The sequence below is a fragment of the Mustela nivalis genome (genome assembly GCF_964662115.1).
Source record: "Mustela nivalis genome assembly, chromosome: 10".
NCBI classification, from domain to species: Eukaryota; Metazoa; Chordata; class Mammalia; order Carnivora; family Mustelidae; genus Mustela; species Mustela nivalis.
This window is the reverse complement of record NC_139029.1, coordinates 69,317,285-69,342,554: the sequence shown is the minus strand read 5'-3', so window position 1 is coordinate 69,342,554 and position 25,270 is coordinate 69,317,285. Positions and strand designations below refer to the sequence as shown.

Sequence of the window (25,270 nt, the reverse complement as noted above, 5' to 3'; positions counted from 1 at the left end):
GGAGTCTTTCCTCAATCCTCTTGGCAGCAACCACAACTTCACAAAATCATAGGATGTGATTATCAGAAAGGATTGTAACCCCTTCATTCTACACAGGAGAAAACTGATGGCTGCTGAGGTGAGAAGACATGTCCCAACTCACAGGACTGCAGTCCAGAGCCTACACACATCGTCCTTCCATGACATCCCTTCAGGCAAGTCACTTGGGCCCTTTATTTTATTTAAGAACAACAAAAAATAACTTAACATCCTCAGGTAGGTCAAGCGACTTGTTTTAATGATTTTTTAATCACAGGCCTCCATAAAAGAAATTCAGAAAAAGTCCACAAACAGATGTGAAGGTGTGGGAAATAAGACCCCCCCCCCATCTCGACTCTTTGTGTAGCTTGGCAGTTCTGTTATGTACTTTTTGATAAACCCCTGAATTGAAGAAACTTGCAAATGAAAGGTCATAAAAAGCTAACCTTGAGCGTGGCTTTTTTACTTCTACTACCGCCTGTCTTGATGTTTTCTATGCGATCTGCATGCGCAGAAATATCCCACATGACAATCTAAAACAGAAATAAATGTTATTACAACACATCTTCAGGAAATAGCTCACTGGGTCTTAAGGATTTTTAAAAACCCATTGGTATTGGCATGCACTCTGATCAATCAGTCACCTTGAAGGATAATCAAATTTAGCCTACATCTTTAGTAAGTCAGCAACTTTTTTCTTTTTTAAAGATTTATTTGACAGAGAAAGAGAGAGACAGCGAGAGAGGGAACATAAGCAGGAGGAGTGGGAGAGGAAGAACAGGCTTCCCGCTGAGCAGGGAGCCCAATGTGAGGCTCCATCCCAGGACCCTGAGATCATGACCTGAGCCAAAGGCAGAGACTTAACCCACTGAGCCACCCAGGTGCCCCCCTAAGTCAGCAACTTTTAAGCTAACATGACAAAGAATGTTTTCTTCTCTATAAAATATTTTTAGCACGTTGATTTTTGTGCTTGTGCTTATGTTAGTAAAGGCTAGTATTTTATTTTAACTCCAGTATTTTATTTAACTCCAGCAATTTCCTCTGCTTTGGGAAATTCTATGCCATCTGCATGCGCAGAAATAACCCACATGACACTCTCTTCCTCTGTCTTTGAGAATGTGCTGTGACTGTGGGGAGAGTTGCTTTGCTTGTTCTCCGGAAGTAGTACAAACACTGTTGTCCCAAAAGGCTGGAAAATGATGGTTTCTACTTAATTGAATATTCTAGCCAACTCCAAGTTTCCATATACATGGATGGCAATTTTTGGAAAAATGAGAATAAACTAGAATATGCAACATTAAATTAGATTAATTTTCAATGATTTAAAGTCATTTCAATACTCTTAACAAGATGTCAGAATTACAGAATTGTGAGTGATCTTATTTTCATCATTTCCTTTTCTAAAATATTCTTTTTTAAAAAGTATTTATTTATCTATGCATGTATTTATGTAATCTCTACAACCTAACATGGGGCTTGAACTCACAACCCTGAGATCAAGAGTCACATGCTCTTTGACTGAGCCAGCCATGCACCCCTTTTCTAAAATATCCTTAGAGTTGTATCACTCCAATAATAGTCTTAATGAGTAACAAAAAGCATTTCAGGATTTGCAGGGCTTGGAGGATGGGCTCTGGGTCATCATTATGACTACCAGTTATTGTTGAATAAAACTGAGGGGGAAAATTTATTTTCTTTGTTGTTTTGGTTCCAGATAAATAGTCATGGATGCTGTAGACATTTATTTTTTCTTAAAAGATGTATTAATTTGAGAGAGAAAGAATGAGAGTGTGGGGCAGGGGCAAGGGGGAGGGTAAAAGGATCTCAAGCAGACTCCTAGCTGAGTGTGGAGCTCAATGTGGGGCTCAATCTCACGGCCCTGAGATCATGACCTGAGCTGAAACCAAGAGTCAGACACTCAACCGACCAAGTCACCCTGGCATCCCCACTACAGACACTTAAATTTTCAATCACAAGGAAGTTTTCATAGCCAAACATAAAAAGACCATATACTGTTAATGGTCAAACTCACTGGTCACAGTAAATTTAAATTCTGATCATAAAACAGCTTTAAAATTTTTGTTTTGCTTTATTGGAAAAACAGGCGATTGGAGGATAAGATCTAAATCTCATATAAATTAGATAACTTAATGTGCTTCTAGATGGCTTAGATGGGTAAGCATCTGCCTTTGGTGGCTCAGATCATGTTCCCAGGGTCCTGAGATTGAGTCCCACATTAGGCTCCCTGCTCCTTAGGGAGTTTGCTTCTGCCTTTGCCTCTCTCTCTCTCTCTCCATCGCTCATGAATAAATAAAGCCTTAAAAATTAGATAACTTAAAAAGAAGAAAACAAATATTATATCAAATTGTACACATAGGAATTCAGTAATATAAATATCTTTTCCCAGTGACTTTCTGTTCAAATTCTGGATCATTGCCAACTCCTACCTCTAGAGAAATGTCAGAAGAGGACTCTTGACCAAGAGGTATTAATGCTTGTGTTTTTGTTATTCCGCAGAATCTTGCTAATACGCGACTCAATTCCATGAATACAAACAGATTTGACTCAATTTTGTTCCAGTTATAACTAGATTACCCTGTGGACACCTTGAGCCCTGATACCATGTCCAACACACCTATATACCCCAGTTCTTGGCACACAATTGGCATACTTCCTTCTGCCAAATTGAATCCTTAAGTTTAAGAAAAACTACCAATCAAAACATATGACAGGACATTATCCAAATTAATAAATAGTTGGGAAAAAATCCGTAATTACCTGCCCATTTATGCAGCCTCCAGCAATGATATTAGGGTCACTTGGACAGAACTTGAAGCAAAAGATGTCATCTGGGCTCTCCAGCATTAACTAAAGTAAACCCCCCAAATTCAAGACAGAATGAGAAAGTCTATTAAGATCATAATGAGAAAGTAATATTAAGACAGTCACAAGTTGAATTTCATAGCCATCTATAAGAAAAATGGACATACAGTCCATTCCCAGAATTGCACCTGTGGATTAGAAATTGCAATTGCTTCTGCTGAATTTTGTGAACTTTGTCTATGTGTATGAGAGAGGTATGTTCTCCAGGGGCCCAGGTCTCCCCTTCCTCCACCCTCCATTGGTCACTGCTGAGAGCTGTTACAATTTTTTATAAACAAAAAGACCAAGCTTAGTGTTTCTGGGAAGGGTGAAGGTTAGCTTTGTGAGGACAAGCTACTTGCCTGTTTTGCTCCCTGCTCTCTAGCTAACCTGGCACAGAGTGAGTGCTCAAAAAAAAAAAAAAAAAAAAATGTGTTGGGTGAGAAGAAAGAGATATTGCCAGTGATAATATCTCAAATTTTAAAATAATATAGGACCTAGAAAGTGGACAAACTCAAGTACTGAGGAGGGGGGGCGGTAAGAAGGAAGCCCTGCAAGGAATATTCCAGTGTTAAGGAATAGGTACAGTAATCACAGCTGGCACCTGTGCTAATGTGTTGGCACCAGGCACAACACAAGCATGGCTACTGCTCTTCCTTAAACAAGACCATCAAAAATATGGGCTTCAGAGGCCATTGGTGAGCCACCACTGAGCTAGTTTCAGACTGGGATTGGAGTGAATCGTCTTTATCTGGTACTCTGTGGCTTCTAGAGAGATTTCTACTTTTAACATACAATTTTAAAATATTTTCTTATAGTTTTGATTGAACTAAGGTAAAAGAAATCACTTGCCTGTCTTTTTAAAGCTATTCTTCAAAATAGAGGAAAGGGTCTTTTTTCCCTCTCCCTAATTTGCCTGAAAGTTCAGCCACACTTCCATGATGTGGACTGGAGAGTGATCCTAGTCCATTAGAAAACGTTAGAAAGCCTCTTCTTGCCATTTTTGTGGTAATTCAGCTGATAAGAAAGAACTAAAGATCTGGCATTTTTGATCTCTGGGTCTATAATAATTCAAGTGCTAGAATCTATTATAGTAAAACTGCCTGAATTCAGATGAATTAGGGAAGAAGGTAGAAGGATAGGCTAGGGTTTATTAGGGAAATCCTTAGTTATATAATACTTTATAAAAACAAAATATTATATTTAAGCACATTAAAAAAAAAAAAAACTAATCTAACACTATAAAGCACACTCCCCCTAAGCAAAACTCTTTTTGAGCTGCTGATAGAAATAGAACCCTGTGGGGCAAACTCAGCCCTCAGCCCTGTTTTATTTGAATTGTGTGTTTGGTTTGGTTTTAGTTGAACTATTTAAAAATTGGGAAATTTCACTCAAAAATTCTGATCTGAATACTTTAAACCAAGTGAGACCACCTGGCAACAAGCAAGCTGAAGAGTAATATCCCCACAGATGGGCTGTCCATTCTCCAGGGCCATAGTCCCTACCCTTCCCCATTGTTTCCCACACAGGCATCTGTACTCATTACTGTCACCTACTGTTGATTCTCAGAACTGACGGAATTCATGTGAAATTAAAATCTATTTGCATTTGAACAAACAGTATTTAAATAAACCCCCTGAAAGAGTTTGCTTTTTAAAATTGGTTAAACAGTCCTCTTATAATCATTTTTTTTGAAAATAACATGCTGATTTGTCCAGTAAACTAAGTGTAAACTTAAGTTTTCCTCAAATTGATGATAAATTCTGAATTGAAGAAGCCTAACTTAATAAACACTTACCACATTAAGTGGTTACAAAGTACTTTGCAATTAAAACTGCTGGGGATAAATGTGAACATAGTTTTGAAATGTTTAGACTATGTGGACAACTCTCCTTAATTATCTGAGGATGTTAAAAAAAAAATTACCTGAGGATGTATGGGATCAGAGAAACTCCAGAAAAGAATCAGTGATGGTTGCAGCAATAATTTGCCAGAAAAGTGGACTCTCTCTTCAAAGGAGAGTCGTACAGCCACGGACACAGCTATTAGGCCTGATTGAAACACATTAGAAGTTAAAATCTGCAGCAACTGTACATAGAGAAATATTTTTAGTTTTGCTGCGCAACATAGTCACTATTCATTTCCATAGTGCTGAAATTTGAATAAATATATTTAATAAGACACCAAGAGTTCTCCTAGAGTTCTACTGTGTAATAGTGTTCTCTCTTGTCCGGTAATCAGAGAGGAAGAGAATGGGGGAGGGGAAACGGAGCCAGCCTTGGGAGTCCCAGCAGGTTGAGGCAAATCCAGATTCAGCACTGCACCAACTGGGTGACCTGAGCCCATCACTTCCCTGGCTTGAGCTCTGGTTCTGTCCTTGTAGAAACCACAGTGAGGTGCTAGGAGAACACAGGACCAGAGCGGTGCCGAAAGGTCTTGGCAGGTGCACTTCGCGGCTATAAGCCATCTTATTGCAATTGAGAAACCGAGCTAGCTTGTCATTTTACTAGAAAAGTAACAGACTATTTCTGCGCATCACCAAAGAGAACTGCAGTCATGTTCATCTCACCATAGATGGTCGGATGCCATGAGACAGAGGTGACCATCTTCTCCGTTAGGCTATGGAGGTCAGTAAAGGACTGGTACTCTTTCAAGTGGGTATCGGTTTTGTCTCCAAAGGTGCTTTCTTCTTCTGCCAGGCACTTCCAGTCATCGATAAATGTGTTCATGATTTCATTTTGCTGCAGGGCTATTTCAACACTATTTCGTTTAAAAGAAAAAAGAGCACAAGATGTTGGATTTTACTATTCAATGATATGTCTTTCATCAGGTCCTTTTTCATTTATATGGAAAGAAAAAAAAATGTTCTCAGTTAACTGATGATTACCCCCATGTGAAATAAATGACTTCAGAGAAAATAATATCTCCGGGCTGTGGGCTTCTCAGAACTTCTAGTGCCAGGAGGCTGTTAGCTGACGGCCTGGAGCACCTTCGTGATCTCTCTGGCTTCCAGGCCCAGGCTGTGCTCTCCCAGGCCCATGACCAGGCTGGCAGCTGCAGGGACAGGGGGCCTCCCCTCCTCTGCGTCCTGCAGAAGTCCTCCCACAAGCTGTCTTGCCCTTGGTGCTCCCTGCTGGGCTTGCCCTAGACTTTGCCAAAGCTCTCCTTGCCCAGTCCTGCTTCCTTTAAAAAGAATTTTCACACAGCAGCACCCTCTAAGCCTCTACTTTAAACTTGGTCTTGTTCACTTCCTGGAAACCCCAAACTGACAGAAAAGGCCATTTTCTTAGCCATATTCAGTACTGAATGTTCATATATACTAATTATTATACAAAGATATCATTAGGGATGTATAGATACACACATACACACACTTATGTATTTAGGGTTATATATTAACAAGGATTAGAATATCCATTTATATATTGTATATATAAAATTTAAAATAAAAGATTCTCAAGGGGCGATATGGAAGTTAGAAGTGTGATGTGTGTGTGCGCGCGTGTGATGGTGGTGGTGGTGGTGGTTTTAGTTATCATAGTGCCTGGGAAGGGTTAATGTGTTTGATTCAATTACTAAAGCTGCAATGCATGATACAGTCCCTAAAATTAAGACTCATCCTGCTAACAAGGCTAATATTGCCCTTCCAAGAACAATCTGAGTGCTAGGCTCATCTCTTGGTAGTCTAGGGCCCTGACTAAACTAGTTCCTGTTCTAAAAGTTATTATAGGAGCTCGCAACTGGGTGAGTACTCGACAGTGCCGGGGGCTGGCCTGTCTCCCCCAAACTCTCACCCCCATCACTTGTCCTGAGCATCTCTTCCATTTGGTTCCTCCTGAGTCGTATCCTTTACAATGAACTGGTAATAGCAAGGAGAGCCCTTTCCCGAGTTAAATGAGTCATTCTGGAGAATTATCAAACTGATTTATAGCTGGTCAGTCAGAAGAATAGCCCCCCTGGGACTTGAGACTGGCGTCTGAAGTTGGGGCCGGCTTGTCAGACTAAGCCCCTTAACTCGTTGAGTCTGTACTAACTCCAGATAGCATGTGAGAGTTAGAGAATTGGTGTTGGAGAAGATACATATTTGGTGTTGGGGGAAAAAAAACACCCTTCATTTGGTACCAGAGGTCTTATCAGGAAGAACCTGGGAGTTCCATTTTCCTATTTCTTCACATGTTTAGTGACTTGACATATTTAATGAAACTGATTGTTATAAATGATATGTTGTGCAGACCTGCGTTCTCTTTTGTTCCTCGAAAATGATAAATTTGTTCTAGACTCGAACTCCTAATGTGATCTTCTCTGTGTACAACAACAGCTGAAATCTCTGCCAGTTTTTCAGCTTCTAGATGCTGGTTGTTCTGGACTGCCCTAGAGTTCCCCCTAAAAATGAATATTTTAGTCTACAGCCTAGGGTCTGATTAGATTTTTTTAATGTAGATCTGGGGTCTTGGCTTATCTGGGATTCCCTTTCTTCCATGACTTTCTCCTATTTGGTTATTCTGCCTTCCCCACAGACCTGTAAGGCTACAAGTTTCTGTCACTTGAGCCTCCTATGGATTAGGCAATAATTATAGAAAAAAACCTGCAGACTTGCAAATCTCATCTTTCACCCCTTCAGTTTCTGCTTATTTTTGGTTACCCTCCTGAGCCTTCAAGTAATTACGTGTATGTTTGCATATAAATATTGTTTTCTAGATCTTATAACTGTTTTCTGTGAGTTTGACCAAGTTACTCCACCATTACTCAGTCACTTACTTATAATATGAAAATGAGGTACGTTCTTGAAAGAAGCAGTACCATACACAGACAAAAAACAAAACCAAAAAATGTTACTATAAGTTTCTGTCATGTTGATTGCCCCTGCATATGGGTAGGTGTGAAAGCTCAGCTCACTCACGAGGCCTTTGGAGCTTTCCCACCATTAGAATGCCACCCAGCCTTTTACCCTACTAACTGGGAGTCCAAATAGCTTGGTTTTTTAATAGGTATAGTAAGCTCAAAGAGGGGGATTTTGATGATGAATTTCCTAAAATAAGGAAAGAGACCTCCTTTACTTAGACAATTAAATATAAGCTTGAAATATTACAACTGATACTCCTAAGAATGTAATTAAACAGGGTGACCTTTAATACCTCTGCTGTTAAGAATGAACACTACCATTCACTGCTTAATTGGTTACTCTTGGTTGAATTCTTCTTGTACTTTACCAAACTAGCTCCTTGCTACTTAAAGTGTGGTCCATGGACCCCCCCCAGCACCACCCTAACTTGGAGTTTGCTAAAAATGCAGTCGAAGACTCCACCCCAACCAGATGACTCAGAGTCTGTATGTTGATGAATCTCCACGTGGTGCATATGTACGTTTGAACACCCAGGAGGGCGAGCTTCCCAGCCCCGAGCTTCAAGCAGAAGCATTTGTTAGCATTCTCAAAATCTTGGGGGGTTTTTTTTGTTTGTTTGTTTCAGCCTAAATGAGAAAGAAATTCCCAAGAGACAAACTAAAAGCCAAGGTCTCTGATCTGATTTCCTGATTCTTCCCTCTCAGCCGGAACTGGGAACTGACTGACAAGGGAGAAGAAAAGACAGCACCTTCTCTCTGGTTTCCGGTTTCTTGATTTCCCTGCACTCCACTTTCTGAGGGTGATGAAGTGGAGGCTGGTAAAATTGTTGTCTGAGTTAGAGCCTGTAAGTACTTTTTTTTTTTTTTTAAAGATTTTATTTATTTATTATTTTAGAGAGAGAGAGAGAGATCATGTGAGAGTGGGTGGTGAGCAGACGAAGAAGAAGGTCTCAAACGACTCCCAGCTAAGCACGGAGCCTGACTGGCAGCTCAATCCCAGGACCCTGAGATCATGACCTGAGGTAAAATCAAGAGTCAGATGCTTAACCAACTGAGCCACCCAGATGCCCCAGTAAGTTTTTTTTTTTTTTCTTAACCCAGAAATGAATGTTTCTTAGTTGCTTTGGTAGTGATGTATTTGTAGGTTTATTTATTCTTGACCGGTGCTATTATAATTCCTGTGCCAATTTTCCTCTTTTTCCTTATAGTTCTGGCTTCTCCTACCCACATCTTAGAGAGGGAATTATAAAGCTGTTTACTATTCCTCTCTATAAGCATGGCAACTGTGGATATTAAGAATTGGCTATAGGCCATCTATGGCTTTGAAATGGATTGTGCATAGACTTCTCATTCTTAATATTCTTAACAGGAAAAATTTTAAGGACTAAATTTTGATATAGGGAAACAGAAACCTTGGGCTCTCTTGTTTCTTATTGCCTCATAGGAAAAACTGTAGCATGCTTCCTATAAATGAGTGGAAAAGAGTTAATACTTTCTTTCTGTTTTTGTTGTTTAGTTTTGTAGCCAAGCAGAAACGCATTTAATTTTAAAAATGAGGCTTGCTTCAAAGTCTGAAGTAAACTCACCTGATTTTCATTTCCCCTAATCAGACTGCAGAGTCCACAAAAATAGCATCCCCCTTCTTAAAACACTGAACCTCTGGCAATTTCTGGAGGTTTCATGGAATTCTGCCTTGTAGTGTGTCTCCTGCCCTTGCCATGAGATAGATATACAGTTTTTCTGCATGTTTAATATCTTCTCCAGAGACTAACTAGTACAGAAATCCTGGGAAGAGAGACTGTGTTCCTGCCTCTGAGTTTCTGGCTCTTTGTCAAAAGCCATTGTGTTCTCTCTGCCCTCCAGAGCTTTGATTCCATAGTCATTCCGGTGGCTGGCCCCAGGCAAGTTAGCTACAGAGAATGATGAGTCAGCAAGGAACAGCCTGTTGAACAGCTGTCAGTCATCAGGCACTGATGGAACAACTATCTTTCTTTGTTGCATTTTGGGTTGTTTTTTTTTTTGTTTTGTTTTTTGTTTTTTTTTTTTTAAGATTTTATTTATTTTGAGAGAGAGAGAGCACGTGCGTGCACAGGAGCAGAAGGGAGGGACAGAGCGAGAGGGAGAAGCAGGCTGCCTGATGAAAAGGGAGCCTGATGTGGGACTGATCCCAGGATCCCAGGATCATTACCTGAGCTGAAGGCAGACGCCTAACCAACTGAGTCATGGCGCCCTGTTCCACGTTTTTATAAGCTTCATAAGAAGTCTTGACCCAGAGTAACATAACTATACGTATATAAAGTATTTTACCTAGTTCAATGCACTCTCTTTGCATCACTGGTGAATTTTTAAACCAGATTCCCCCCAGACATAGATAATAGTTTTGGAGAGTTGTTAGAATTTTCAGAATACTTAAAAGTCTCAAAGAATTAATGTTATTTTCTTAAAAATGAAAAAACTTCATATGGGCTACATATCAACTCGACCAACAAATTTTTAGTTTGGGGAAGAAAAGGAAACCAATTTACAGGGTACAACTGGCAGACCTGTGCACCACTGGCTTGCCTTCTCTGAATTCTGATGTCGACTTGAAGAGACCTTGTCAAGCTCTTCTTCGGTTTAGACACTCCAGGGTCCCAGTAACAGTGTGTGTGTGGCGGGGGGTGGGGGTGGTGTTTCTGAAAACACCTCTCTCTCAGATTCAGCAAGAGTGGCAGCAAGACAGGAATTAGGGGGAAGGAATAAGAGGTACAAAGGCACATCTGAATCCAATTCAGGTTATCATTTACAAAGATCATAATTATAATGAGGAGAACATCCTCACACACTCAAGTGTATACATCTCCCAGGTGAACACTGGTGTGGCCCTAGCTTAGGAGGTCTAGGAGTGTTGCCTGGCAACAGAAAGGAAAGGTTGAGAATGTGTCACATGCTCATTCATGTCTGATGACTCTTCATACTCTCTAACTAGACACCATGGACTGAGTTCCTTTTTTAAGACCTATCACTATAGGTACACATACACATTTTATGTTTTATTTTTTAAAAAAATTAATATACAATTCTTACTTTATAGACGTATTGTTCAGAAAGTCACTTAAAGGCTTTGATTGTTCAAATGTCTCTTTTTCCTCCTCTGATAATTCTCTTGGATAATACTGCGTAGTGGCATTTTTGGGATATGTCCTAATACATTAAAAGAAAATGGAATACCGAAAATTAGATCAAAGGAAAGTAAAGGTTTCTTTCTGTGACAGTAATACTATTTTTTATTTAAATTCTATATATTCAATTTTTTTCTTTATCCCAGATAATTGATATTGACTGCCTTTTTAAAATACTTTGAATACTTATGTATTTGTTTCCAACATAATCAAGTTCTTATTTTTTTAATTTTTTATTTAAAAAAAAATTTTTTTAGATTTTATTTATTTATTAGAGAGATGGAGAGATAACACAAGGAGGCAGAGCAGCAGGCAGAGAGAGAGGGAGAAGCAGGCTTCCCGCTGAGCAGGGAGCCGATGCGGGACTTGATCCCAGGACCCTAGGATCACAACACGAGCTGAAGGCACTGAACCAACTGAGCCACCCAGGCACCCCTTTAAATATTTTTAACTGATAGAAAAGTTGTTAAGAAGGATCTAAGGAACTCTCATACACTCTTCACCCAGATTCATCCGTTACTAACATTTTGCGACATTTGTTCATCATTCTCTCTCTTCATTTCATTAAATCAGTGTTTCTTAACCAGTGCAATCCTACCCCGCCCCCACACCCTGAGAACTTTTGACCACATCCAGAAATATTTTTGGTTGTCACAAATGGAATGTGCTACTGGCATGTAGTGAGTGGAATCCAAGGGATGCTGTTCAATACCTTCCAATGCACAGGATAGCCTCCCACAAAAAAGAATTATCCAGCCCAAAATGGATTAGAGTTGAGACTGAGAAACTCTGCTCTCTATATACAAAAATAAAAACAATTTACACTTTAGCAATGATGGCAACATTATCTCTGGGAGAAAGCTTTTTCCATCTAGTCTGCCCTCGGTGCTCACCTCCACCCTTGCACATCTCCTGTTGTGTTTGGGCAGTGAGAGTCTCACTCACTAGACTGGCTGAGCTCCTTGATCTCAGGGTATGGGGCTCTAGAAAGGTCATATGGCACAGTCATTAAGAGTGTGTACTCTGGTGACACCCTGCCTGGTTTTGAAGTCCCATTTTATCACTAACAAGCTTTGTGACCCCCCAAACTAATTAGTTAACCTCTCTGTGTCTGTTTATTCATCTCTAAATGAAATTCTCAAAGTACCTGTCTCATAGAGTCATTGTAAATTTAATACATTAATACAAACAAAGCTTTTAAAATAGTGCCTAGCATATTATAAGTGTTCAAAAAATATTAGGTTGTGTTTTTTCTGTGTTGAACAAATGATAGTAAAATGTCTCTGTGAGAGGCAAATAATATATGTGTATATATATATATATATTTATATATATTTATATATATACACTTAGTGAAGAATAAAAAACAAGGAGTAAACAGAGTTTTATGTTTAATAAATAATTCATTCTTTTTTCCTCTAGCTAGCCCAGTATCAGTAACACGAAGCAGAGTGCTGGAAAGAATGTTGGTATTGGAACCAGAGAGACTGAGTTCAAATCATAGCTTCATCTCTTAATTTTTAGCACACATTCGTGTCCTCTAGGCAGGATTAAGTAAGAAATTACATGACACCTATGGGTTTCATCCAAGAGGCAACATGACTAAGAGTTACTCCTAATTTTTCAATTTGAGCTGTTTTGTTATTTCTCAGCAGATCTGTTTGTGATTGCTTCAATTTAAATTATGTTCTGAACATCGACTTTTCATTTTTAACCTGGTTTTGCCTCAGTGTCTTTATTTGTAAAATGGGGATAGTGCCTACCTCAGAGGGCAGTTGTGAGAATTGCTTGCTGTACGCCAAGGGCTTAGAAGAATGCCTAGTGTGTGGTAAGAACACTGAACATTTGCTTTCACTGTCAGTCCCCTTTGAACTTCATCTTTGATTTTATTTATTTTTTTTCTTACTTCTGTCAAAATTGTATCTCGTAGCCTCTCTACCCCAGACTAGCTGCCCTTCCTGATTTCCTGTGCTTGTTAAGGAGTACCAGCATTCTCCCAGTCACCTAGATTTGAACCTTTTGTTTCATGTATTTTGTTTTCATCTTATGCGCCAAGACCTTCACTTACTTCTTTTTTCACTCCATCTATGTAGATACAACTGTCCTTAGTATGAGTCAGCATTCGTTGAGAGGCTACTAAACCTAGAGTCCTGGTTTGGGTTCCTGTTGTTGGAAGTTCCCTGTCCCTTTTCTGCATACCTCCCAAGTCTACCCTGGCTGACTCATTCTCTTCACTTTTCTGCACCCTGTCAGGAACACAGAAGTCATCTCTGGCTGACTTGGCTTAGAAATTTGTCTCAATAAGTTTCTTTGGTACTAAGGTCACTCTCAGGAGGTGAGAGAAGAATGACAATGACAAACACATATTAAGTAACATGAAGAGAAATAGAGTAAGGGGATAGATAGTAATGGGAGTTGTTGCTTTTATAGATGGCCCCTAACTTATGATGCTTCCATTTGTGATTTTTTAATTTCAGGATGGAGTGAAAGCAATATGCATTCAGGAGAAAATGCACTTTGAATTTTGGATTTGGAATTGTCTGGGCTAGTGATCTGCTGTACTGTCCACTCTCGTGATTCTGGGCGGTGGCAGTGAGCCAGAGCTCCCAGACAGCCACGCGATCATGAGGGTGAACAAGCCATACACCAACAACCATTCTGTACACAAACCATCCTGTTTTTCACTTTCAATACTTCATATATTATCTGAGATGTTCACCAATTTAGTATAACATAAGTTTGTGTTATATGATGTGGCCTAACTGCAGGCTAATGTAAAAGGAGCAGAATGGGCAGAAGCAGGAAGGTGAGGAGAAGCAGACATTCTGGAAGCTGGAAGCAGCCCATGGGGCTGGAGCACAAGAGCTTGTTCCAGAACAGGGTGCCAAGGCTGGAGGGGCAGGCCATGCCTTGTCATGGAAGGAGGAGGATCTAATGCCATCCTAGGATCCTGGATGTAGTGTGGAGCCAGAAAAGAGATTTAGGCAATGACCTAACATAATCTACTTTGATATGGGAGAATGATCACTTTGGTGGTGGAATAGAATGGTTAGGAGCCAAAGGTGAGAGACAACAGGAGCCTGCTCTGAGAGCAGGAGTGTGCTTATAACAGCATTAGTTACTGTCCCACTTCACAGTGTTTACATTCTTATAGACTTGTCTATCTTGTTCCTATGGGGATTTTTTAACTTAATTAATTTTTTCCTATTGAGATTTTTAATTGAAATTTGTTGAGTATAATTAGATCTTCCTGAATTGCTCTGTGAAGATCTATGTCTGCATTGTCAATGCATTTCTATTTATTATAAAGATCTTTCAAAATAAGCATGGATGTTGCTAGATTTTACTGCATTGCCTTCAAATATATACACTCCCATCACATACTTACCATCTTGTTTGAGTACTTATGTCCTTGACTTTGGGGATTACTTGCATGCCAACATCTTTCTCAAGTTGTTTAAGGGTAAAATGATTATCTGGGTAGGCTGTACATTCAATATAGGCATCTTTTACACTGGAAGCATTTTGGTCACTGAACTTAATTGGCGCTCCAAACTCACTTCGTTTTCGAGAAATCATATATGTAATCTGCAACACATGTGAGCAGTGAAAGTAACAAGTTCAGTAGACAGTACAGGTAGACAGCACTGGTGCTCGGCTTGGATCCTCTCAAATCTCTTTCTATACTGTTTGCCCCTCCAGCTCTGTGTGCTTTCCATTTTCAGGGCCACCCCCTACTGCTCTTCTACAGAGTACTATTCTAGTGGGACCACTTTGGTACAAGACAAAAAGAATAGGAAGTGACCGGCACTCACTGGGGTTGGACTGGTAGAAAACACGTGTAAGCCCATCGCCTTTGCTTCTGTTTGGGACAACGCAGGTGTCATTTTTACTCCAGAGTTCCCCTAGGGGTTCAAGCTAAAGGTTTCCTCTACTGGCCTTTTGCCTGAGATCGCACCCTTGTAAGACTTCTGCTATGTCCCTGTCCTGCTGCTTTCCCTATTCTTCTATGGAGCACTTTCATAATAAATCACTCACATACAAATCTTCTTCTCAGCGGCTGCCCTGGGAATGCCACTGTGTCAGTTTCCTCTGGCTGATGTAACCAAGAGGCGCAGCCTTCGCGGCTTAAACCAATAGGATTTTATTTCAACTATTCTCATAGTTGTGGAGGCTGGAAGTCCGAGATCAAGGTGCTGAAGGGTTTGTTCCTTTTAAAGGTTCTGAGGGAGAATCTGTTCCTTTCCTCTCTCCCAGCTCCCGGTGATAGCCGGCAATCCTTTCCTTCCCTAGCTTGTGGATACATCACTCCCATTTCTGCTTCCTTCTTCCCAAGGTGTTCTCCCTGTGTCTCTGTGTCTTTGCATGGCCATCTTTTTATAAGGACACCAGTCATATTGGATTAGCAACCCTATTTCCTAATAAAATCACCTTCTAAGGTACTGAGTGTTAGGACTTCAGCATATCTCTTTTGAGGAATACAATTCTACCCTTAATACCCAAATACCCCAAACAATGACCATTCTTCTATCAAAGGAAAAACCACATCCCCATTGGCAAACATAGCAAACCTCACAGATCCCTCAGGAATCAGTGTTGTTGAGCATTAGAGAGGTGACACGCTGAAGATCATACCCAAGCCTCTGACCTGCTTTGTAGATTCCTTAACTGATTCTTCCTCAATTTCTTTCTCACTGCCCAAAGAAACCCATGGTTTAGAGATAGGTGGCTTGTAAACATATATATCTTCTGGAATATACTCTTTATATTCTTCCTGTTCTTCTGGTAATTCTGGGGCCTAGAGTAAAATAAACAGCACTTTCAAATATATGACCAAAAGTAGTTATAGCTGCATGTGAATATTTCACAATAAAATTTAGGTTTGTATAAATTAAACACTTCCTTATTTTCTTTATTCTTAGTTTAATTTTTCAATTAGGAGAAGGAAACTAAGCAAAAGAAAAAAAAAACCATTTAATTTTCACAGCAGCTCTGGAAATAGATACTATTGGTGCAAACACTTTGCAGACAAGTGGTTCAGTAAACCCAAAGTCCTGGATATGGCAAGAGGAACACCAGGAATATGAGACAAAGAGTGGTCAAGAGCAATGCTACTTCAGACTTAATGTTTCTGCTCTCATTGAGTCAGTAAGGGGCAAATAAGTAGAGTATCTGTTACTCTGAGGTGTTTGATTTAGGTCATCCTGCATTTACTGCTTACCTACTCTAAGCCCCAGGACCCGGTGTAGGTCCCAGGGAAAGAGAGCTGAACAAAAATAATCAAAACCATGTGTAGTTGTCTCCCAGAGCTATTCTTTCCTTCCGACAATCAACAGGATGCAAGGACTTGGCATATGCTTACGTTTAAATAGTTTTCTTTGCCCTCTTCAGTTCCAATAAGATAAAAGTTATGTCCATATTTGAAGTCTTTGTCATAAACAACCAGAAGCTCATCTCCAGGATATGCCTGTAGGCATAGAATCAAAAGAGAAGGTCAGTGTTCATTCAGTTTATTCAGACACAGAATTGGTATTTTTCTAATCAGTCATAAAAGATAGCCATAGTGCTAATCTATGGCTCGTAATCCCAGATTGTAAAATTATTCTATTAACAAGGCACTTAAAACTCAGTAGGTCTGGGGGAATTTACCATGCGATTTTATTTCTAATGGAAAAAAAAAGAAGCATTCCTTTTACTTCGTGTTGGTGCTCAGTAGCATGTTTGGAGACAAATCAGACCAAAATTATGAGGTAAAAAATTGAAGCGGTATAGGAAAATAAGAGTAGATTCCTATTCTAGTTGAAGCTGGGCAAAGATAAGTTTTCCTGGGTGTGAAGCAAGGATCAGTCACTGACCGGTGTTTGCTTTTCACAGAGGTTTATCAAGCAGGGTTCCATAGGAAAGGTGGGCAAATTCCTTTGTTGGTGGGGGGCATGCCACAGATTTAAATTCAACAATCTCTCTATCGTTTGTTGTCATGTACCAGAAACCTTTTGAGACAGGACTGAATAAATAAAGAGGGATGTTGTACTTACCTGGATAACTTTTTTGACTGGATAGAAGTCAGATACTGCAGCTCTGTTCCGAAAGTCTGCAAAAATATCTTCTTTTTTGATAAGTTTATAAGGTTGTTCATCTGTGACATCTTCGTCTATTCGGCATTTGAATATTTCCTGGGTCTGGGTAGTTAATACTAAAGGGTAAATTTCCGGATGACCTGGGGAAGGCAAAGTAGAATTTGGACATTAAATGTAACCGCTTAAAATATTAAGAGGAAACATGCAGTTGTTTGCTTTAAATAATTATCTTGGTTAAAATTTTAAAAGACTTTAAAAATCATTGTTCTTATTTTTAAATAAGTCTGTGCATTACAGAAAATGTCAAAAAAGATAAAAAGAAGAAAATAACAATTATCTGTAATACTACCTCTTAAGAGAGCCTCTATTCACAGTATGCTCTATTTCCTCTATCTCAAGCCATCTTCTCATTTTCTTACCCTTCTTATCACCATCAGCTTCCACGGTCCCAGTTTCAGCTCTGGATCTAACCCCAAAACTTCCTCCCCCAAGTCTCCCTCCCAGGGTCCCAGAGCCCACTCCACTCCCATCTTCTCCAGACCCTATAAACCTAGACGTCCTTCCCAGTGGAGAAGAACATGTGGCTTCTCAAAGTGGAATTTGGGGTTTATTTTTCTATAGAAATATTTACCCCCCACCCTAGTGGCTCTATGACACAATTAGTCAGGTAATTGAGGAGGGGGTTAATGGCTATATGCATAACGCTGATTATTTGTGGAAATATATTCCAAATCACAATCAGTTGGCATAATAAACATTTGGAATACAAGTTGTTTATGAATTAGGGACCAGCTGCCATTTTTCTCTCCTTGGGAGTTGGAAATGTGGGAGCTGGGATCCAAACTAAGGTCCCTGGCCTCTTACTACCATGCTATACTTTCTCTCTAATGTGTGGTCACAGCAGAGCATGGGAGAGGGTCCTGCTCCTTCCACACATGTGGCCAGGGAGGTAACAGATCACACTTCATAGGAGCCAGTCAATGGCAGTTACTGACCTAGTAGCTGATAGAGCAGGAGCCACAGACAGACTCAAGGTCCACAGAACGAACTCCTCAGAATCTTACTGTGCCCGTACCCTACAGACCAGAGTCCTCAATATACATCAATTGCTCTGCATTTTTAAAAACTAAATTTATTTATTTATTTATTTATTTATTTATTTATTTATTTATGAAACAGAGAGAGTGGGAGAGCATAAGTACTAGCGAAAGAAGTGGCAGGCAGAGGAAGAGGAAGAAGCAGGCTCTCCACTGAGTAGGGAGCCTGATGTGGGGCTTGATCCCAGGACCCTGGGATCATGACCTGAGCTGAAAGCAGATGCCTAACCCACTGAGCCACCCAGGGGCCCCAACTGCCCTTGCATTTTGAAACAAACTAATTTAAATAACTCCCATGTGTTTCATCTGTACTTTTTTTTTTTCCTTACATTTTGGTTGCTATTTCCTTTTTAAAAGCAGATATAATTGGCTAACAATAAACTGTATATATTTAAAGTGTACACTTTGATAAATATATCAAATGATGTATGATATACTTGATGATTTGATAAATCATCAAATGATGAAGACATCACCACACCAAGGTAAGAACACACCCATAATCACCCAAAGGTTCCTCCTGTCCCTTCCTCCCTGCCTGCACCCCTAGGCAACCACTGATCTGCTTTCTATTACTATAGCTTAGTTCACTTTTTATGGAATATTTACAAATGCAGCTACACAGTATGTATTCTTTCTGTTTATCTTTTTTTTTTTTTTAATATTTTATTTATTTATTTGTCAGAGAGAGAGCGAGCACAGGCAGAGTGGTAGGCAGAGTCAGAGGGAGAGGCAGGCTCCCTGCGGAGCAAGGAAACTGATGTGGGACTCGATCCCAGGATGCTGGGATCATGACCTGAGCCGAAGGCAGCTGCTCAACCAACTGAGCCACCCAGGCGTCCCCTGTTTATCTTTTTTTACTTAGCATAATTATTCTGAGATTCATTCATGTTGTTGCATGAAACACCTGGTTCATTCCTTTACATTTCTGACTGGTATTCCATGACTTTGGGTGCCATATCTAGGAAAACTTTGCCTAATCCAAGATCACAAAAAATTTTTCCTATGTTTTCTTCCAGAAGTTTTATAATATTTGGTTTTATAATGAGGTCTATGATCCATTTTGAGTTAATTTTTGTATATGTCGTGAAGTATGGGTTGAAGGTTTTTGGGGTTTTTGTTTTTTGGGGTTTTTTTGCATATAGATATACAATTGTTCCAGCATCATTTGTTGAAAAGACTGTCCTTTCTCCACTGAACTGCCTTTGCACTTTTTTGGAAATCTATTGACCATGTATATGTGAGCTTTGTGTTTCTGCATTCTCACTAATTGGTTTATGTCTTTATAGTATCTTTTAAAAATAGTAACAACAGGGGCGCCTGGGTGGCTCAGTGGGTTAAGCTGCTGCCTTCAGCTCGAGTCATGATCTCAGGGTCCTGGGATCGAGTCCCGCATCAGGCTCTCTGCTTGGCAGGGAGCCTGCTTCCTCCTCTCTCTCTCTCTGCCTGCTTGTGATCTCTCTCTGTCAAATAAATAAATAAAAAATCTTAAAAAAAAAAATAGTAACAACAGTTAACGTGAACTGTCTTTGTGACAGCTCCACGTAAGGAAGTGGGCATGTACTGTCTAATTTAACCTACAATAATCTCATGAGATAGCCATGCTACCTTGTTATTTTTAAAAATTTTTTTAAGGTTTTATTTATTTATTCGACAGACAGAGATCACAAGTAGGCAGAGAGTCAGGCAGAGAGAGAGAGGAAGGGAAGCAGGCTTCCTGTCAAGCAGAGAGCCCGATGCGGGGCTCCATGTGGGGCTCCATGCAGAGCTCCATGTGGGACTCGATGTGGGCTTGATCCCAGGACCCTGGGATCACTAACGGAGCCAAAGGCAGAGGCTTTAACCCCTGAGCCATTCAGGTGCCCCTATGCTACCTTGTTTTTCAGACAAGTAGTAGATGTTCAGGGAGGTGAAGTCATTTGTGACCACACCGTCATTAAGTGGCAGAATTATGAACTGAGCCAAGTCTAATTCCCAAACCTGTGCTACTAATCACTTGTGGTAAACAGAATCGAGCCTCCCTGAAAGTGTCCATGTCCTAATCCCTGAAACCTGCGAATTTGTTACCTTATATGACAAGATAGACTTGCAGATGTGATGAAATTAAGGAACTTCAGATGGAGAGATCATTGGGCTCCTGAGCAGGGCCCAAGGTAACCACTATGATCCTTATAAGAGGAAAGCAGGAGGGTCAAAGTCAAGGAAGAAGATATGACGAAGAGGCAGAGGTCAAAGACAGAAAGATTAGAAAATGCTACACTGCTGGCCTTGAAAATAGAGGAAAGCACTGAAAGTCCATGAATGCAGAGAGCCTTTAGCTGAAAAAGGTAAGGAAGTGGATCCTCCTTTCAAAGCCTACAGATGGAACCAGTCCTGTTAATATCTTGACTTTGACCCAGTGAAAGTAATGTCAGACTCCTGGTTTCCAAAATTGCAAGATAATAAGCTATTTAATTTTTAAACCATTTAATTTAAAATTTTTTTTACTTTTTCTTTTGGTGATTTTGCCAGTCAAAATGGCTCCCAAGCATAGTGCTGAAGTGCCATCTAGTGTTCCTAATGCAAGAAGGCTGGGGTGTGACTTGGGAAAATTCGTGTCTTAGATAAGCATCATTTAGACATGCGTTATAGTGCATTTGGCCATGAGTTCAATGTTAATGAATTGATAATATATATTAAATAAGGTGTCTTTAAACAGAATTGCACATAAAACAAGTTTATGTATTGACTGGCTAATGAAAATGTGACTAGAGGCTCATAGGAACCTAACTCTGTATTTACCCTAGGAGCAATCCAGTGTTGCTAATCCAGTGTTAGCAGCAACTGCATAGAATTTCCAAGAAAAATAAGAATTGACTGTACTTTAATTTCAGAATTAGGATAAGTGCTATGTAGGCAATACAATGGTGCCAGGTGAAGGAGAGGTCAAGGAAGTCCTCTTGCAGAGGTGGGATTGGATCAGATCTAGATCTGAATGGTGAAAAGGAGATAGATGCATAAATATCTGGGGGAAGATCTATTCAGGTATCAGGAGTAGCAAGAACAAAGGCCCTGAGGCAGGAATAACTTTGAGATACAGTCTGCTAAGCAAGGCTGGTGGGATCTAGATTGGGATGGGGGACTGAGGGGAGAGGAGAGAGACAGAGAGAGACAAAGAGAGGGAGGCAGAGACAGGACTGCTATAATGGCAAAATAAAGAGAGTTACTCATAAGAGAGTTTATGCAGGAAAGACACATGACCAGGTAAGTAGAAGCAGTGATACCAGTTGAGGGCCAAGGAACCAATCTGCATAGGAAATGTGGAGGTCTGGACTAAGGCTGCAGATGTGGACATAACATGAAGTGGATGGGATATATTTTAGAGGTGGGATGGTTTTATGGGAATAGGGAAGTGCTGAGGGGGAGAAAGGAGTCAAAGACAACTTTAAGTTTTGGGTAAATTATTATTTACCCAAATAATTTACCCAAATACTTATAATATAATTATTACCCAAATTATTATTTACTGAATTATTTAAGTCAGTAAATTATTTACTGTGCCCTCTTCTAGTGCCATTTACTGTCAGTCGACATCCTTCTGCCATCTCCACTACCCCTCTACCACCCTGACCCAAGCCGCCACCTTCTCTTTCATAGGTTCCTGCAGTAGCTTTTGGATTGGTTTCTGCTTCCGTCCCTGAAATTCACAGCTAGATAGCCAGGGTGACACTTTATAAGTCAGACCCCATCACTCTTCTGCTTAAATACCACTCGAGTAGCCTCCATCCTATATGACTCAAAGTCAGAGCCTTTATAACACAGCCTATAAGGCTTTTGGATCTTCTTCTTCCCCAACCCTCACTGTTTCCTCCCTGTCTCTAAACATGAAGGGCATCACCTAAGTCCAATCTAAGAGGAAAGTTTCAACAACAGCCAAAACAAAAGGTCCTAATGGAATAAGATTATTTAGCCTCTGAAAGTAGGAACAACATTAATTTGGTTGTCTAAGTTCTAGTTTATGTGTTTAAAAATTAGCCTCTTCAACTTGAAATACTTGAATCTTACCTTGAAGTACAGGCCAGAGTCTTAAAAATATTATTCTAATGAAAGTAATAACTAACAGACTTACACACTTTCTACTCTCTTCTGTAACCATACCATGTTAGATTTGTGAGAGACTGATCGGTTCAAGTCTATTTCTCAATTTGAAATTCTCTCTTCCACACTTACTTTTTATTCTCTCCTTAAAATTTTTAATTACTTTAAAATTTTAATACTTTTTCACTTTATATTCTAAGTGACACAATATAATTTTAACCCATGTACATCTTCATCAATCACCTCAGTTTGTACTTTTGTTTGCTTATTGCATATTAAAATATTCTAAAACTGGGGTCATAAATTCTAAATTATATTTCCACTTACCCATGCTCTCCATATTTATAGGCTCTCTTTCTTCACTATCTAGAATATAATAAAATGATGTCACATTTGCATTTTTGAATCAAATAAATATAGTAGTTTATTATAGTCTTTTACCAAGCATCAAAGCACCAAGCACAAACATAAATACACAATGAAGATTTAAACTATTTTATGAATGATTAAATAGAATTTGAAGAAATTATCTTTCTTCACAGAGTTATCTTTTAGTGATATATTTGCTATAGCATTCATTATATGACATTTAACAGGTATTCTAATGAAATGAATCAAGCATAGGAATAAATCTCTATATTTTAAATTCCATTTGTGGTTGACTTTACGACAGCAAAACTATGTCATTATTTGATACGTTAAACCTCAGTCATTTTGGCAGCAAATATATATACAAACACTAGATCCATAAAAATCCCATGAATGAAAAACCAATCCTACCAGGTAACATTTGTTTGGTTTTGGTCCGTTTTGATTTTCTTTGGCTGCCGGAGCTCTTTTGTTTTCTAGATTTTGGAGCCATGGTTCTGACTTAGGCTGCATAAAGAGATAATGCCATTAGTAAATTCTGTGTTATAGTTTCAAATAATAAGCATTATCATTCAGTAAAATAGAAGAATATGTTTTCTAAGCTTTGCCTTGGTGAAAGCAACATGTGTCTTCACAGACTGGGTGTTCTGGGACCAAAGGTTTATTGTGACCACAGTCCTACTGATAAGATCTTGCCATGCTGGTGGAGGCTTTCAGCGGAAGCACACAGAAGCCACCTGTCAACCTTCTGAGGTCTCAGCCATCTGCCCTGCCTTGGAAGGAGGACAGAGAATGGGGTTCCCCCGTCTCCTGCTGCTGCTCCCATCCCAGGGAGCTGCTGTCTGCGGCCCCGGGCCCAGCTCCCCAGCAGCTGCCCCAACAACAAAACAGGCTGGAAGTCCACAGGCAGGCACAGGCCCATAACATGCATATAGGTACAGAATTTTTAAAATTAACACAATTTAAGTAGTACTTGTGTCCTAGCGTGTGTACGTGTAGCCACCATCTCCTTGCTTGTGCTGTGAGAGAGTGCTTCCAAAAGCGTTCTGTGGAATTCTTCATCAGCTTTGGCTGAGGTCATTTGCTAGCACATCGAGTCCTCAACATCTCCACGGTCACCCCTGTCTCATCTCGTTAGATTGTTAGGAGCGTGATTTCAGCGTCTGAGCAGGAATGTTGAAAAATAGACTCTGCCTTTTACCAGCTGAGTGATCCTTGGCAAATTATATACCTTCTGGGTCTCAGCTTATTCATGCTTAAGGGGAATGATAATAATAAAACCTATCTCACGATATGGTCGTGATGATTTAATGAAATAAACTTTGGGACGCCTGGATGGTTCAGTCGGTTAAGCATCTGCCTTTGGCTCAGGTCATGATCCCAGGGGTTTGGGATCGAGTCCTGAGAGTCCTGCATTGGGCTCCTTGCTCAGCAGAAAGCCTGTTTCTCCCTCCACCTGCCGCCCCGCCCCGCTTGTGCTCACTTGTTCTCTCTCTCTTTGACAAATAAATAAAATCTTTAAAAAATTAAAAATAAAAGTTGTATCGCCCTCAACTCAGTCATGTCAGTCAGACTGGTGGCCTCATTTTTTTTTTTTTTTAAAGATTTATTTATTTGAGAAAGAGAGCGTGAATCTAGGGACAGAGGGAAAGGGAGAGAGAATCTCGGGCAGACTGCACTGAGTGCTCAGCCCGACATGGGGCTCAGTCTCACCACCCAGAGATCACGACCTGAGCTGAAACCAAGAGTCAGATGCTCAACTAGCTGTGCCATGCAGGCACCCCTGGTTGCTTCATTTTAACAAACCAATATAGATTGAAAATTATTTTGTAGTCCACAGTCAGAATATCCTATCTTTCATTTTATGCCTCATTCCTTGATTACTAAATCTAGACCAAAGCGTGGGAGGGGGGGGAGGGTGTTTGTGATTTACATCTTTTACTTCACATTGTTTGCATGTATTTTTTTCAAAATGTAATAATGTAGCTCACGTTTGTTGAGTGTTTGCTATGTGCCAGGCACAGTCTTAAGTACTTCACATGTATTTTTTTATTTAATTTGAGCCACCCTTTTAGATAAGCATTTTATGAATCCTTTTATCTTCATCCCCACTTTATAAGGTGCAAACAGAGGCCAGGACGATCACAAAGTGTGAGCTCTAAAGCCCACCCAGTCTGGCCCCAATGCCCACACTTTTAATCTTTGTACCAGACCGTCCCTTAGCTTTCAGTGGCAACCGGTCACTGTGTTTCATTACAAATGAAATTATTTAACATCAGTGGCTTTACCTAAAAAGTTATGATTTTATGATTTAATTAGCATTTTAAGATTCTGACAACTTGGGAATTTCTACTTCTCAAGTATCTAGCAGTAAATGGCTCTGACCCAACTTTCCAGCCTGTCAAGTATCCCCCAGCCCTCTTCTCAGCCTCAATATAATTTCAAATCTTGGACCTAGTCCTTTTTTCAGAAAAGTCTTTATTAATGTACCCCTTTTCGTATTCTATTCCACCTACATTTGACTTAAAATACTCAGAACACTCTGGATACCAGCTGGACTCCCCCTTCCTGCATATACGCACCTACCTTCACCACCACCATCAGCAGTATCCCTCCCACAAATATTTATTGAGCAACATTGATGCCCTAAGTTGTTGGTGTTAGCTGTTAGGAATATGGTAGTGAACAAAACAGACAAAACCTTTCCCCTGATAGAGCTTACATTTGCGAGGGAATTCTGGCAATTCTGGGGTAGGGATATGCTTGG

The 25,270-nt window shown here is 39.9% G+C and overlaps 2 protein-coding genes and 1 long non-coding RNA gene across 5 annotated transcripts in view; 2 read left to right on the top strand and 1 right to left on the bottom strand.

Moving 5' to 3' along the window:
- The window catches only part of LOC309843054, a 58,928-nt gene extending 56,436 nt beyond the window's left edge, over nucleotides 1-2,492 (top strand). The window contains exons 5-6 of the long non-coding RNA XR_014299924.1: nucleotides 97-194; nucleotides 2,426-2,492. This is a non-coding gene — a long non-coding RNA (uncharacterized lncRNA). The remainder of the gene's footprint in view (nucleotides 1-96; nucleotides 195-2,425) is intronic.
- DNAI3 (dynein axonemal intermediate chain 3) overlaps nucleotides 1-25,270 on the bottom strand; it is a 69,076-nt gene that overhangs the window by 38,006 nt on the left and 5,800 nt on the right. For 2 of the 3 annotated variants that reach the window (XM_082688202.1, XM_082688204.1), the window contains exons 2-12: nucleotides 22,915-23,010; nucleotides 22,462-22,500; nucleotides 16,919-17,100; nucleotides 16,246-16,350; nucleotides 15,532-15,681; nucleotides 14,272-14,471; nucleotides 10,789-10,905; nucleotides 5,450-5,640; nucleotides 4,807-4,931; nucleotides 2,797-2,886; nucleotides 465-551 (exon numbers count right to left, since the gene is read on the bottom strand). In XM_082688202.1, the coding sequence (XP_082544328.1) occupies nucleotides 465-551; nucleotides 2,797-2,886; nucleotides 4,807-4,931; nucleotides 5,450-5,640; nucleotides 10,789-10,905; nucleotides 14,272-14,471; nucleotides 15,532-15,681; nucleotides 16,246-16,350; nucleotides 16,919-17,100; nucleotides 22,462-22,500; nucleotides 22,915-22,996 (1,368 nt within the window). In that variant the 5' untranslated portion in view covers nucleotides 22,997-23,010. Of the gene's footprint in view, nucleotides 1-464; nucleotides 552-2,796; nucleotides 2,887-4,806; nucleotides 4,932-5,449; nucleotides 5,641-10,788; nucleotides 10,906-14,271; nucleotides 14,472-15,531; nucleotides 15,682-16,245; nucleotides 16,351-16,918; nucleotides 17,101-22,461; nucleotides 22,501-22,914; nucleotides 23,014-25,270 lie in introns of all 3 variants that reach the window. The other variant, XM_082688203.1, reaches the window with a different exon arrangement.
- Nucleotides 8,436-25,270, top strand: part of MCOLN3 (mucolipin TRP cation channel 3) — a 60,946-nt gene continuing 44,111 nt past the window's right edge. The window contains exon 1 of the mRNA XM_082688207.1: nucleotides 8,436-8,567. The gene's annotated coding sequence lies outside the window, so the exon portion shown is untranslated. The remainder of the gene's footprint in view (nucleotides 8,568-25,270) is intronic.